The sequence below is a fragment of the Pediculus humanus genome, genomic scaffold (genome assembly GCF_000006295.1).
Source record: "Pediculus humanus corporis 1103172107561 genomic scaffold, whole genome shotgun sequence".
NCBI lineage: Eukaryota > Metazoa > Arthropoda > Insecta > Psocodea > Pediculidae > Pediculus > Pediculus humanus.
Genome location: NW_002987176.1, coordinates 117,453 through 131,860, shown reverse-complemented (window position 1 = coordinate 131,860; position 14,408 = coordinate 117,453). Strand labels below are relative to the sequence as shown.

Here is a 14,408-nt window from a genome sequence, read left to right as displayed (position 1 = left end):
CTTCGTCGTCTGTATCCGTGACCAACAATGAGGGTTGTTGAATTTTAGATTGCTTGTTATTATTATCTCCTTGTTGCAATAAACCTGAAAACAATGACGTTTCCTTTTCTTCCTCCTCTCCCGTTAAATTAATTGATGTTGGCAAATATTTCTGAAAATAATAAATAATAAATGATTATTATTATTATTATTATCATTTAAATATCGAATTTTTTGTTTTATTAACGGTCATTCACCTCATTTTGTTCCATGTTTTTAACAGTTTCCCGCAGGTTTTCACCCAAATTTACATTGCCAAGTCCGCTTTGAATTTTTCTACTGAGACAGTCTATCAAATTAATATAATTTTCGACATTGTCCGATCGTTCCGGGGGGAGTTCGTCATTCATAAACTAAAATTAATAACGAATTATTAATCTTATTAATACGTCCGCCATAAACCGTCTTTCTCTCTCTTATTTTACCTGCACTTTTTGAATGATTAAATAAAGAAAATTTCCGATTTTAACAAGTTGCTCATTCATTTTGTTAAATTCTTTCGAATTATTTTCTATTAGACTTTCCACGGAATTAATTTCAATTTTGAGCTTTTCAATTTTTTCTTCGGTTCTTAAAATAAAAACGTCGGATTAGTAAAAGTCACCTTAATTAAAAATAATAATAATAATGATAATTTAAACATACTCTTCTTTATCTTTGACTTCTGAAAATTTCGACGATTCTAATTCGGCTAAACAAGATTCTTTTTTCATTTCCAATTGTTTTTTTTCTTTTTCGGTGATCATTTTTAAAAATTCGAGCCTTTCTTTCGTTTTCTTTTGAGATATGAACCTGGGCAAAACATCTTTGGCTTCGGTTTCACCTGCGTAACCATTATGTCATTTAATTAATTGGCTGCTGCTGCTGCTGCAAATGTACGAGTAATACCAATAACATCAACCCGTACCTGTTGCAAGCTTGAGCTTATTAAAAGCAGATTCGAGCTGGTTGATCAATTGATTGGTGACTTCGTTCGGTTGAATCCCACTTCCGGTTTCGGTACCTTCTTCGAAAACCACTCTTCCTGCAGGAAAAATTCTTCGTTCCAACCTTTCCAACTCGAGTTTTCTTTCTTCGACGCGTCGTCTGAATCATTTATTCACGTCATATTTATTACAAAATTATTTAAAAAAAAAAAAAAAAAAATTCGTGACGTAAAGTAAATCGTTAAAAACCTAAAATCTTGAAGTTGATTTTCTCTATTTTTCCCAGCATTTAAAGCCGTTATTTCGTGACGTAATAAAGTTCCCTTTGTAGCATCTCTCAACCCGACAGCTTCCTTGTTGATTAATTGAAGCTGTTGAATTTCCGCATTTTGTTTTTCTATCTCATCCTCTAATTTTTTTAACGTACTCTCAAATTCGACGCTTTCCGACAAAAGATGCAAACAAATCGTTTTGTATTTTTTATTTATGTGCTCGGCTTCCATCATGTTCATTTCGACTCTGTGAATTTGATTTTCCAGCGCGCTTATTATCTTTAAAATAAATGAAATTATTATTATTATTATTATTATTATTATTATTTGTAATGTAATTATTAAAATTTAAAAAAAAAAAAAAACTTACTTTGTCGTCATTATTACCAAACTTTCCAAATTTTTTACCATTTTTAAAATCGACAAGTTTTCTATACTCTTCGGCGAGTTGTTTCAACTCGAGTTTTTTCTATAATAAATATTATAAATTTTTATAAATTATTATTTGATTGAAATGCGATAAATAAACTTATTGTACACGCACACACACACACACACAAACGTATACCCCGGTAAAAATATTAGACGTGGAGGTTTTATGAAGGGTTAAAATAATTTATGATACCATTTTGTTTTTTAATTTGAATATATCAAGTTGTTTATTTAAATCGATGCATTTCAAATCCATAAAATCAATGGCGTCGTCCATATTTTTATTTCGTATAACACCCACTTCTTTTGGATTGTTTACAGTTTTTAAAATTAAATCGTTACACTAGAAGTAAAAAAAAAAAAAAAAATTGAATTACATTAAGGATTTTAATAGAAATTACAAATTATTACTCAATCCTTTTAAACAATTAAAAATCCTATAGATTTAATAACAATTACTATCCTTTCTATCAATCATAAATAAAATATTTTGTTAATAAGAAATTATTTCCATAATGAAAAATTTTTTTACTTGCCGTTTTGGGATCAGATAATTTTTTATATATTTCTCTAATGTCTTTTTTTAGTGTACGAATTTTATCAATATTTTTCTTTTTTTCAGCATCACATTCTTCAAAATGTGCTTTTCTTTGTCCCTCTAAAAAATTATTAATATATAAATCAAAAGAGGTTAAAAAAAAAAAATTTTAAACCATTGTAATTATTAATATACAAATAAATATAATATGTAATACCTGATAATTGTATTTTTTTCTTTATTTCAGTTATTTTCTGATTTATAACATCTAAATTATTTTCATCGTGGTATTGCATTTTTGTGAGGAGCATTTTTTGATATATATCCAACTGTGATTATAAGTTTAATTTCAATTGTCAATGATTACTACTTAGCTTAGTGTGGTTGCTAAGTAACATATTTCATTTCACAAAACATTTTAATCTATAACAAATGAAATACTTTTCGATAAAAGAGCAAATCCAAAATTCATAAAATTTTTATAAATTTAAAAATTATAAAAAAAAAAAATTTATTTAAATGTTGTCTATCTACAATTAAATATTATTTATATTTTAAACCGTGTGAAGAGTGGAAAAACTCACTGTTCGAAAATAAAAATTATTAACCCCATTCGAGGCCTCAAAATTTTTTTTGGTAGATAACAAATGTAAAAAATTTTAAGGTAAAATGATTTCCTTTAAACTGGTAACTTTTTTTTTTTTATAAAGATGTTATTATCCTAAATTTTCATATTGAATACATGTTTATAAATTAGAATTCTAAAATTATGAATCATAAGAAAATTTTGTTGACATTCACAACAATCATGATCGATACCTGCTTAATCTCCTTTTTAAGTATAAATATCAGGAATCATGATAGATAACATCTTGAAAAATTTTAATTTTCACTTTCATTTTTAGAAGAATTTACAGAAAGAACAAAGAATTCATTAATCAAGTTTTTTGCTAGTGCTTGACTATCGTCGCTACTTTTAACTTCCTGACATTGCGAAGATTCCGGTTTTTGAAGTTTTTGCTGCCTTCTCAATTCAACTGATTTTTTATAAGGAGGATCAATTGGTTCTTGAGTCGGTTTGTGATATTCATACGATTTCTGACCTGAAAAAACAAAAATAAATTGTAATATTATTACAAGCATTAGTTGATATCGTTATTTTTTCAATAGAAATGGTAAATGTTTTTAAAGCAATTAAATATTATTGCTGTTGAAGTAAATTTTTTTGTAATACCATCAATATTTAAACTATATGTAGCATCAGAATCGAATCCATTTAAATCTCCACATGCCATAAATGGAACGATGAACCTATTAGAACCAATAAGCTGATTTTGATCATTGTAACTTTCTCCTAATAATGGATTATTCATGTTTGGAACATAGTCATTTGGTGGTTGGTAGTTTTGACACACAACAAAAGCTTCAATGCTAGAATTTCTAGAACTCCTAGGTTTTGCAACAGTTACAAATTTAAAAAATATTTTTAATTGAGAGTAAATTAAAGTTATGTCTTTTCCTCTAAATATTTTAGCAACAAATGTTCCTCCTTTCTACAAAAAAAAAAAAAATTAATTATGTACACACATAAATGAAAACTTTTTTTTAACATGTTGGTAATTATAGGAATTTTTAAAATTAGTTTTTATAAAAACATTAACCATTAAAATATGTGAAGTAATATTAAAAGCAGCCAATAATAGCTGACTTTGAACAAATTCATCAATATCATGTAATCCAGTGACATCAGGTGCTCCATCACATACAACCAATTGAGCTGGAGAACCAGAAAAATGTTCAATAATTTGTTTTGCTGTGCTTAATTTAGTAATATCTCCTTGAATTTGAATAACACCGGGAAGAGGAGCCATTGGTTGCAAATCAACTGCTACAATTATTGTATCATTACTTAATTTTTGATTTGAGTCAACAGATTTACTCATATCTTTGCCATACAGTTTTCTAGACAGAACTTGACTCCAGCTTCCTAAAAAATTTAGAAAAAGTAAGCAAAATCAAATAAATCCTAAATAGACAAAAATTTAAAGAAAAAATTTTTATTGCCTGGTGCAGCACACAGGTCTACAACTCGAGTAACATTTTCAAAAATATTAAATTCTTCATTAATTTGTAAAAGCTTAAAGGCACTTCTTGCTCTCCATCCTTCTTCCTTAGCAAGTCTATAATAAATATCTCTTTTATCTTTAGATGTTTTACCCATTTTGTAATTTATTATATAATTTTTGGCACTAGAATAATTAAATTGATTTATAAAAGCAACCGGAAGAATTTGGAACTGTTATGTTGGCATTGCCAATACTCGGAAAATGGCAGTATTGATGTAGTGTAGTTATTTGCTTCTTCTTTTTCTTTTTAAATTCCTGTCTATTATTATTATTATTATCATTATCATTATTATTATTATTATTCTTTTTAATTAATTACAACCTAAATATTTTTTAACGGTTATGTGTAGAAGAACTATTAAGGACTTTGTATTCAAAAATCAAAATTGGAAATGTCTACAAATGCGAAAAATGAAAAATTTTTACAAGGTATGTTTTCATATTTGAATCCGGTATTTAATACTTAGAGATTTTGAAATCACCCTTATAATTTGCATAAATAACCAAAAATTTAACAAGTTAACAAAAAAAATTGTTTTTTTTTTTCAATACTCTTTGGTATTTGAGTTATTTATATACATAAGAAAATAACGAAGTTTATTTTATGTTTGTAAGAATTCAAAAAAAATTTTACATTGATTTCAAAACTAAATATTTACTGTAAGTTTCAAATAAAGTTATACACTGTTATTACTTATTAAAAAAATTTAAAATATTATGTTTTTCTTCTGTTTATAATAGTTGTGTTAATTTGTGTACAAGGTAAAATTGTTGCATTTATTAATACACTCAATTTTCATTTCATAGCTTGCTTGTGTGCTTATACAATTTCACCAAGTTAATAAAAACTCTTTTATTAACTTTTGAATTAAATTTCAATTAATTATTGCTTTTGTTAAAAAAAACTTGTGTATGTTAAAACAAATCAATATGTTTTAATTAATATTAAATTTGACATAACAATTTTTAAAAAATTGTTTCGGTAAATACCATTTATATTATTTTTTCTCGATAAACTGCCATGAACAATAATTTATAATTTATCATTTGAGTAAACGAACAAAAAAATAAATAATAAATTTTTTTTATTAATACAACTTATCAATTGTGCTATCAACATATTATTTTACTGATAATATTTATATTTATGAAAAATATTCAAAACTGTTTTGCACATCTTAAATTTTTATTTTAAAAAAAGCGATTATCGTTCGAAATACTAAAATAACATCATTTTAACAAATCTACTTTTTTTTTTTTTTCTTACAACTTCTGTGCCCTTTAAACTCTGTACCTACCCTTGTACTCATTAAAAATTAATAATAAACGTTAAAAAAATATCATGAGCATAAGAATAAAACAATTCAAATTTGAAGCACAATAACGAGATAAGGACCAAAATTTTAAACTTAAAGTATTTTAATATGTTGTAGCATTTAAAATAAAAACAAACAAACAAACAAACAAGACTTGGTATAATTTTCCAAGTTTTTTTTTTTTTTTCTCTTTTAAATACTTTCTTTTTTTTGACAAAGAATTGTTCGTAGCATGTTATAATTATAAATAAAAATATGATTTTGTGAATGAGGATGAAAGGTAATCAAAAATCAAGGTACCATTTTTATTATGCACCTTAAAAAAAAAAAAAAAAGCGTGATTGACAATGACAATCGACTCGACCATGAGTCAAGTCTTCAGTTCATTTGAGTTTGTGGTAAAGAAAACACATAATACTACTTTTTACATTATTTTTTTTTTTTTCTTGTGAAAAAAAAAAAAAAAAAATGGAAAAAATCGGGAAAAAATTCATTAGAATTCTTCATATTTAAATCAAACATTTAAATTTTTTTTATTTTTTAAAGTTCGGCTCTTGTATTTTTTTTTTTTTTTCTAATGCATTTTTCGTGTTTGAAAATCATTTTAGTTTAATTTTTAAAAATAGATTATTATGCAAAGCCCTTTTGGGTTATTTTTGGTTTGAATCTCTTCGGTTAATGATCATTTTAACTTTGGTTTTTTTTTTTTTTGTAAATATTATTTTAACGTTTTGAAAAAATGTGAACAAAAAAAACAATTTTATAATCACAAGTATATAATTATTTTATTTTATAACTTGTGTCATTAATTTTCTTCAAGAGTTTTTGAAGTTATTTTTATTCATTATTCTATGTAAAGGGGAGAAAAAAAAAAAAAACAAATTTACTAAAGTAAAAAAAAAAAAGTGGTTTAATTAATTAAATTTTTTATTTTTTGGCTTGTCTTATTGACAGTTTATTCGTCAATATAAACGAAATAATTAGTTAGTTACTCATTGGCGAAAAAAAAAAAAAAAATTTTTTTTTTTGTGGTTAAAAAATGTATAGTAGTGGTTTTTTTTTTTAAAGTTTAAAAAGTTTAAAAAGTAGATTCCATATTTTTTTTTTTTTTTTTTACCTTATTTGTCATTCCAATTTGATTGCATAAGTGAATTTATTTGACTCTGATTTGTTGTGTGCACTTTGTTAAAACTTATTTATTAAAACTTAGATATTATTATATAATTTATTAAAAGGTTTCGGTGAGTTAAATTCTATTTTTAGTTAAATTCCAAAAAATAACAAATAATTAATAACAAAACAATCATGAAATATTGAAAAATTTAAACTTAACCTTGAACATTTGACTAATCATAAATTATTTGAAAGACAATAATATAATAATATTATCGTTTAAAAAAAAAAATTATTAAAACGTTTTTTTTTTCTTTCTAATCAAGTAAACTGATACGACGACGAACATTATTCAAATATTAAAAAGAATACACATTTTCGATGGAAATCAATAATAATAATAATAATAATTTTTCACTTATATAATATATATATATATAAATTTAATTTTAATTAAAAACAACACAAATTTAAAACAAACAGTAAAATAAACGTGATCAATAAAATGTATGTTAGCAAGGAGGCACGGTTCTTGCAGGAGCCTAAACGGTACAAAAGTTAAATTTTTTTTTTTTTTTTTTTTTTTTTTTTTTATAGCTATAAATACAACACAACCGAACGATATTAGACTCCGGTTACTACAACTTATACGAAAAAAAAAAAAAAATAATAATAATAATAATAAAAATAATAAAAAATAAAATGACGATACGTGTTTGTATTATAATAATAATCGGTATACCTACCTACCTACCTACCTACGCCACATCCTGTACGCCTTTCTTGGTCAAGGTTTTTTTACGTTTTATTATAAATATTAATAATCAATACAAAAAAAAAAAAAAAAAAAAAATTATTTTTGTATTTCTTTGATGTTTGTTACTATTAATAATCGAGCTTTCATTTTACAGTCGAAGAAAATTGTTAAAATTTAACTTTGTCGAAGTTAAAAAAAAAAAAAAAAAAAATGTAAACCTATGATTATAAGGTATAGTTAATTTTCTTACTTATATAATCAATTGTACCTTTTGTATAGAATCGGTGTCACACCTTAAATATTTTTCATTTTAGGCTTTTTTTTTGAAAAAAATGAATGTTGTTCTCTACTTATTACTTGAATGAATAAACACGCGTTATGATTTCTGAATCATTTCATATTTATCATCGTTCAAAAACGGCCCACGATTGACTCTTAAAGCGTCTTCAATAGAAATAATAATTTATTTATTTATTTATTTTTTTTTTTTTCAGGCGAATCCTCTGTTTGTGGCAAATCCCGTGGTAATAGATTGGCTCGACGCGCCCGGTCATTCAAAGAAGATTTTTTGGAAATATTATCACAAATGCGATCTCCCGGAGGTTCGACAACCCGTTCGGGATCCCCGTGTTCACCGAAAACTCGAACGAAAATGCCTGCCGATGTCGGAGATGGAACCGTAGAGAAAAATCCATCGAGAGATTTAGAATGCAACATAAGGCAGGTTCAGTTGGCTTTAAAACATTTCAGAGACGTTGTTAACAAGAATAAATTGGAAATGCTTCCTGGGAACGGTACTGTTGTCTTAGAAACTGTTACGGCTATACACGTGTTGCTCAAAAAATATGTGCTCAACGAACAAAGGTAAGTCGAACCATTCTCGTGGTTGAAATTTGACTTTTTTTTTTTTTTTTTTTTTTTTAATTCAATCAAGCTTCAATTTATAAAACTTATATTTAATAATAATAATAATAATAAAGCAAAATTGTATACAATTTTTATTTTTAGCTCTACTCTAGTCTCGGCTACCAATCAAGTTTACCAAAGCGTAGCGAAGTTAATTAAGCTTTGTGATGATTATTTGTTAATTGGTGAGAAGGCGCTTGAAAAAGAAAATGTTAGCGAAATTGTTAATCTCGTCGAAGATGCCATTAATGTAAGTGAACGACCTTAACGAAACGTAACATTTTCGGTTGTTTAAATAGTTACTTTTGTGTGTTTTATTAAATTGTTTTATATTTTTTGTAGAATTTAGTTTCACTTACCAGAGATAAGATAATTGTGAGAGATGCAAATTTCAAATCGGTGGCATCGGAAACTCCGGTTCAACACAAACCCAGAGCTTTACCCGACAAACCAAATTTCGATTTGGGACAAAGGAATTCATTGCCTGATATTCCGCTTACACCGAGAGAAAGAGAAATTTTGGAAAGAACGTCTGCTTTCGTATTGGAAAGACATTCTCAAAGCACGGAAAACGTTTTGGGCGAGTCTCCACCTCCCAAGCCACCTCATCCTGACAGGTATAAACACATTATATATTTTTTTTTAAATTTTATTTTATAAATTTATAAAACTTACCGATGACATAAATTAAATTTTCAGAATTAATTTAGATTCTACCTATCCTCCTCCTTTGCCACCGAAGAAAAGGCAAAAAAATCCAGAAGATTTAACTGTTTTGAAAACTAGTATGGAATGTTTGAGTTTACGTAGCAAAAGTCCCGAAGATTCTTCTTCGCTTTTAAGTGCGTCTGCTGGAAGTTTGGATTCCGTTTTAAATCATCGGTAAAAATTTTTGTTGTTTTTTTTTTTTTTATTAAAAGAGAGAGATAGAATATATATTGGAAAATTGATTTTCCTACCTTACCTGTACCTGGTTGAAGATTTGAAATTATTGTTGTTAAAGTGTATCGATTGTGTTTAATAGTTTCCCGGTTTCATGTTTTATAGTTTTTTTTTTTTTAAATGTTACATAAAAAGGTTCTCTTTTAATTAAATAATTCAAACGATAATTGTATAACACGGATAATTATTCAATCAAGTATTAATTAAAAATAATTTTAATAATAGAGAAGACGTTGATTCTTCGGTTGGACTGGATTCGAAATATGACAGAGATGGTTGCATTCATAATCACTTATTAGAACAACACCACGGTCTTCAAAATGGTAACCCACCGATGTTTTCATGGGATTACGCTTCGTCTTCTGGTGACTTTCTCCCAGTAAACAATTCACAAATAACTTTAAATTACCCCAGGAGCTCTCCGACTTTCGTACCTGATATAATGTCATCCGGTTAGAAAAATTCACATTATTTATTTAAATAGAATTTACGTTTAGTTTAGTAAAATTTAATTTTTTTTTTTTTTATAGAAAATTCACCGACGAAAATAGATCGATTGTCAGGATCTCAAGCCGAATCGGGTTTTGCATCTTTAGCAAGCGGAAGAAGTTCATTTCAAAGTTATTCCACTTCTTCACAACAGTTAAATTCAACTAGATCATCACAACAAAGTTATACAAGTCAAGAATCCCATCACACAGAAAAAGTAAGAGGAGAAGTTTCCCCCCCCCCCCATGTAATTATAGAATGATTTTATACTAATTAGAATTTTTTTTTTGGTGATAGAAAATTATATCGACGGAATCGTCATCTTGCACTCAAAAGTTTCAAACTTACGCTGTTGAAAACATTCACGGACAAAATTCGAGTCAAAGAACGGTTACCACAACTTCCTCGGAAAAGGTTTCTTTTCAAACCAAACAATCGCTTACGAAAACTTGTACGGAAATTTCCGGTGGCGGTGATGGAACATGGTCCGAAAATGATTTTCAAAATAAAAAATCAGATGGAATTCCGTGTTGTCATCACGAAGTGAAAATTTTCGAATGTCCTTTTCACGCGTCTTTCTTGTCTTCATTTACCCCCAACGAGTCTCTTAATGTTTTCTCTCCCACGCAAATGGGTAATGTTTTTGTACCCCGACTGTATTTTTTTAACGGTTGCAGTTTTTCTAAAATGTAATTTTTTTTTTTTTTTTTTTGCTTACAGGAAATTTAATATTTCCACCTGATGATACAAAACCTCCGGCATTACCGGAAAAAATAAAACCACGAATTTCCCGAGAACGTCATTCCTCACAGTACGATAACGTGAAAGACAACGAATGTATTACTACTGAGACTAGTCATTTACATAATTCTTCTTTTTCTCATACTCTCGTGAGGAAGGAAGATGGTGTTATAAATCACAAGCAAAGTAATTTCTCTTCGATTAATTCAGTGAAAGTCGACAGCGTAGGAGGTAGGAATCCATCATTTTAAAATAAAATACGATAATTTGATTGGTTTTCTTTTATTAAAAAAATTTAAAAGTCGAATGGTAATTAACCTTTTCTTAAAAATTTAGGAATTACAAACGTTAGCCAATCGGATGCGTTCGAAGGCAACATTTTGGAATCTAAAACTAGTGGAAATATGACGGAGCAGTCACTCCTTAAAGTGAACGCTCTTTCCACATCGACAAATTGTTCCTCACCCGATGGGAAACCTCCTCCTTTGCCACCCAAGAAAAAACATAGTAAGTAAATAAATTTTAAAAAACTGCAAGTGAATAAAATAATGATAATAAAATATCACGCGAATAATTAACAAAAAAAAATTAAATAATAATAATAATAATTTATTTATGTGAGCTTTTTCTTTTATTCGATTTTCTTCTTGTCTGTAGTGTTCCAATCTGTGGCCTACTCTGGTAAGTGGGTCCTTAGCCTCAACATTTCAATGTCTTGCTTGTTGTTATGTATGATGAAAAACCGTTTTCAGCTCAGTCATTGGCTCCCCAAAAAAAAAAAAAATTTGATGCTTACAATTTGTTTTTTTTTTTTTATTTATCTTTCAATTAAAAAGCATCCCTTTTTTTTTTTTTTTTATTAATTTGTAGAAGTCGCTGAGTTCAATACGGTTTTTACAATTTTTGTTTTTTTTTTTTTTTTTTTTTTTTTTTTGCATTTTAAATATGGAGAATGAAAATTTAATTTCAATATTATTATTATTATTTCATTGCTTTTAATGAGACTTGCTTTTAAAAAAAAAAATAAAAAAAACTTTTTACAGTTATGGCATACATGGAAATATTTGGAAATGCTTCTCATGCGAATGCGAATGAATTTTTAAGACATTCTGTTCACGCTTATAATTTACTTCAATCCGAATGGCAACAGCATCAGAAACTTTTGACTTCCGCTCAGTCATGTTCGTTCGTCATAAGTAGTAGTTCGAATCAAAGCACTCCGATAAAAACGTCAGTAATAGATTTTGCGTTAATGTTAAGCGTGGTATTATTTTTTTTTGTAAACGGCCATATTTGTTTACTAAATTTTTAGAATCGATGTGAAATCCGATAAAAGTTCTTTACCGCCGGCTTTGCCACCGAAAAAAAGAAATCGTTCGAGTACGAGTTCACCTCCACAAACTCCAACTTTAATCCCCGAGAGTCCCGTAGTCAAAAGGTAAATCATAATAAAATTTTTATTTAATTTAAAAATTAATTACGAAAATCGAATTGAAATTTAAAATTTAAATGTCTCCGATTTGCAGAAACGAATTTTTAGATGTTCACAAGGATGACGAAGTCGTCAGCAGTAAAGAATCCCTCATTCCCGAAATAATTCCGACCACTCCAGTGTCTACGGTTTCAAATTTAAACCTGGAAACTTCGTCGACGGAAACGGAAAAAGAAAATGGTTTCTCTCTTCTCGACAGATTGAACATATCCGATCATTTGATATTTAAAAATCAAGATGACGAGGGTCCAGACATACGAGGAGGACATCCGGATGCTCTTGTCGTTCATGCGACCAAAGCTCATAAAAATGGTCCGTCGTATTTCTTGGTCGACTGCACTTCTTTTTCTCTCTCACGGAAATCACGTTTAATCGTTTTTTTTTTTTTTTTTTCAAACAGATTTTCTTTATCAGGAGGCTTTTTTAACAACTTATCGGACTTTTATGACTCCATTAGAACTCATTCAAAAACTTTGTTACCGTCATGAAAAATTTAGCAGCAGTCAGGAATCATTGAAACAAAGAGCAGCCAGAGAATCATTTTCACTCTTGGTGAGAGTTGTAAGTGACTTAACGTAAGTTTTAAGAAAAGCTTCTAGAAATTTTTTTTTTTTTTTTTTCCATCCTAAATTTTCTAAAATGTTAAAATGTTTGTTAACTTGTCTTGTCTTGACCCACAGTCTGACGGATTTAGAACAAGTCGTACTACAAACTTTAATGGAATTCGTACAACAGCTTTTATGTCGCGGAGATTTAACGATGGCAAAAGCTTTGAGAGTTATCATGTTGAGCAAGTACGAAGCTAAAAAATTGTACCTGAATGCCAATAGTTTGCTACCATCGCATAACGTTTACACGAGGTAATAAATCGTTTTTGAGGAATGAAATGGTCACGAATCGGCAAATACGTCTTAAAATTTTTATTCGATTTTTTTTTTTTTTTTTTTTTCAGACAATCTCTGTTGTTAGATTTTAAATCGGAGCAAGTCGCCGAACAAATGACTCTGTTGGATGCAGAATTATTTTTAAAAATAGAAATCCCTGAAGTTTTAATATGGGCTCAAGAGCAAAACGAGGAAAGAAGTCCAAACTTGACAAAGTTCACCGAACATTTTAATAAAATGTCTTATTGGTGAATGAAATATTATTATCATGGCTGTCGTAGGGTTTTTTCAAAATTACCGTAAATTGATTAATTATTGATTTTTTTGCAGGGCGCGATCGAGAATACTGGAGCAAAACGATGCGAAAGATCGCGAAAAATACGTCGTTAAATTTATTAAAATAATGAAGCATTTACGTAAAATAAATAATTTTAATTCGTATTTGGCATTGTTGTCAGCCCTGGATTCAGCTCCGGTGAGACGTCTCGAATGGCAAAAACACATAACCGAAGGACTCAAAGAATATTGTACCTTGATCGATAGTTCATCTAGTTTTAGAGCCTACAGGCAAGCACTCGCGGAAACGCATCCACCATGCATACCATACATGTAATTTTTTCGGTTAATTTTTTTTTTTTTTTTTTTTTTGTTACACGGCGTCGTTCAACAGTTTTACCAATGAATGAATTTCTCGTTTGTATTTCAGAGGATTGGTACTTCAAGACTTGACATTTGTACACATTGGAAACACCAATACGTTACCCTGCGGAGGAATTAATTTTTCAAAAAGATGGCAGCAATTTAACATAGTTGAAAATATGAAACGTTTTAAAAAAGGGCAAGTAAATTAATTAATAAAAAAAAAATTAAAAATTGTTTAACGTTTTAAATTAATGATGAGCATTTATTTAATTTCAGCAGTTACCCTTATAAAAAAAACGACAGGATCATTGCTTTTTTTAACGGTTTCGACGATTCACTGTCGGAGGAAGCCATGTGGCAAATATCGGAAAAAATAAAACCTCGCGGTGGGAAAAAAACATAAAATTATAAATAAATTTTTTTTTTCTGGAAGAAAAAATATCATTTTTGCGTTTATATATATATATATATATATATATATATATATATATATATATATATATATAAATATATAATTGTAGATTTTAAGTTTTTTTTTTTCGAATCAAACGATTTAATGTAACGCGATTGTGTTGTTTGGTTTATCGAACCAAATTATTTTTCTCATAAAAAATTTTTATTTTTTTAATTACGTATATGAATGTGAAATTTTTAAATAGTTTTTATTAAAATAACGAAAATTTTTTTAAACAAATAAATAAATAAATATACCTGTATATTTAAGGTATATTGATATTAAACGATTATGTTAAATTTATTAGTTATGATGCATCGAAAAAATATTAAATGGGGG

General features: G+C 27.9%; 3 protein-coding genes across 3 annotated transcripts; 1 reads left to right on the top strand and 2 right to left on the bottom strand.

Annotated features, from left to right (window-relative positions):
* Nucleotides 1-221: 221 nt before the first annotated feature.
* Nucleotides 222-2,503, bottom strand: Phum_PHUM211030 (Spindle assembly checkpoint component MAD1, putative; the record flags this gene model as incomplete). Its single annotated transcript, XM_002425559.1, has 10 exons — nucleotides 222-392; nucleotides 465-609; nucleotides 685-862; nucleotides 947-1,125; nucleotides 1,215-1,516; nucleotides 1,608-1,706; nucleotides 1,863-2,012; nucleotides 2,129-2,136; nucleotides 2,202-2,327; nucleotides 2,425-2,503. 10 exons carry the CDS (start codon nucleotides 2,501-2,503, stop codon nucleotides 222-224), a joined length of 1,437 nt encoding a protein of 478 aa, XP_002425604.1.
* Nucleotides 2,504-3,089: 586 nt separating this feature from the next.
* On the bottom strand, nucleotides 3,090-4,428 carry Phum_PHUM211020 (ribosomal RNA methyltransferase, putative; the record flags this gene model as incomplete). Its single annotated transcript, XM_002425558.1, has 4 exons — nucleotides 3,090-3,310; nucleotides 3,442-3,760; nucleotides 3,869-4,190; nucleotides 4,286-4,428. The coding sequence occupies 4 exons, from the start codon at nucleotides 4,426-4,428 to the stop codon at nucleotides 3,090-3,092; spliced, it is 1,005 nt and encodes a 334-aa protein (XP_002425603.1).
* A 3,677-nt stretch (nucleotides 4,429-8,105) lies between these two features.
* Nucleotides 8,106-13,992, top strand: Phum_PHUM211010 (guanine-nucleotide exchange factor c3g, putative; the record flags this gene model as incomplete). Its single annotated transcript, XM_002425557.1, has 18 exons — nucleotides 8,106-8,383; nucleotides 8,528-8,675; nucleotides 8,768-9,042; nucleotides 9,125-9,307; nucleotides 9,593-9,819; nucleotides 9,931-10,073; nucleotides 10,154-10,490; nucleotides 10,577-10,828; nucleotides 10,934-11,104; nucleotides 11,641-11,845; nucleotides 11,910-12,035; nucleotides 12,124-12,401; nucleotides 12,490-12,664; nucleotides 12,770-12,949; nucleotides 13,042-13,221; nucleotides 13,304-13,582; nucleotides 13,680-13,798; nucleotides 13,892-13,992. 18 exons carry the CDS (start codon nucleotides 8,106-8,108, stop codon nucleotides 13,990-13,992), a joined length of 3,657 nt encoding a protein of 1,218 aa, XP_002425602.1.
* Nucleotides 13,993-14,408: the final 416 nt, after the last annotated feature.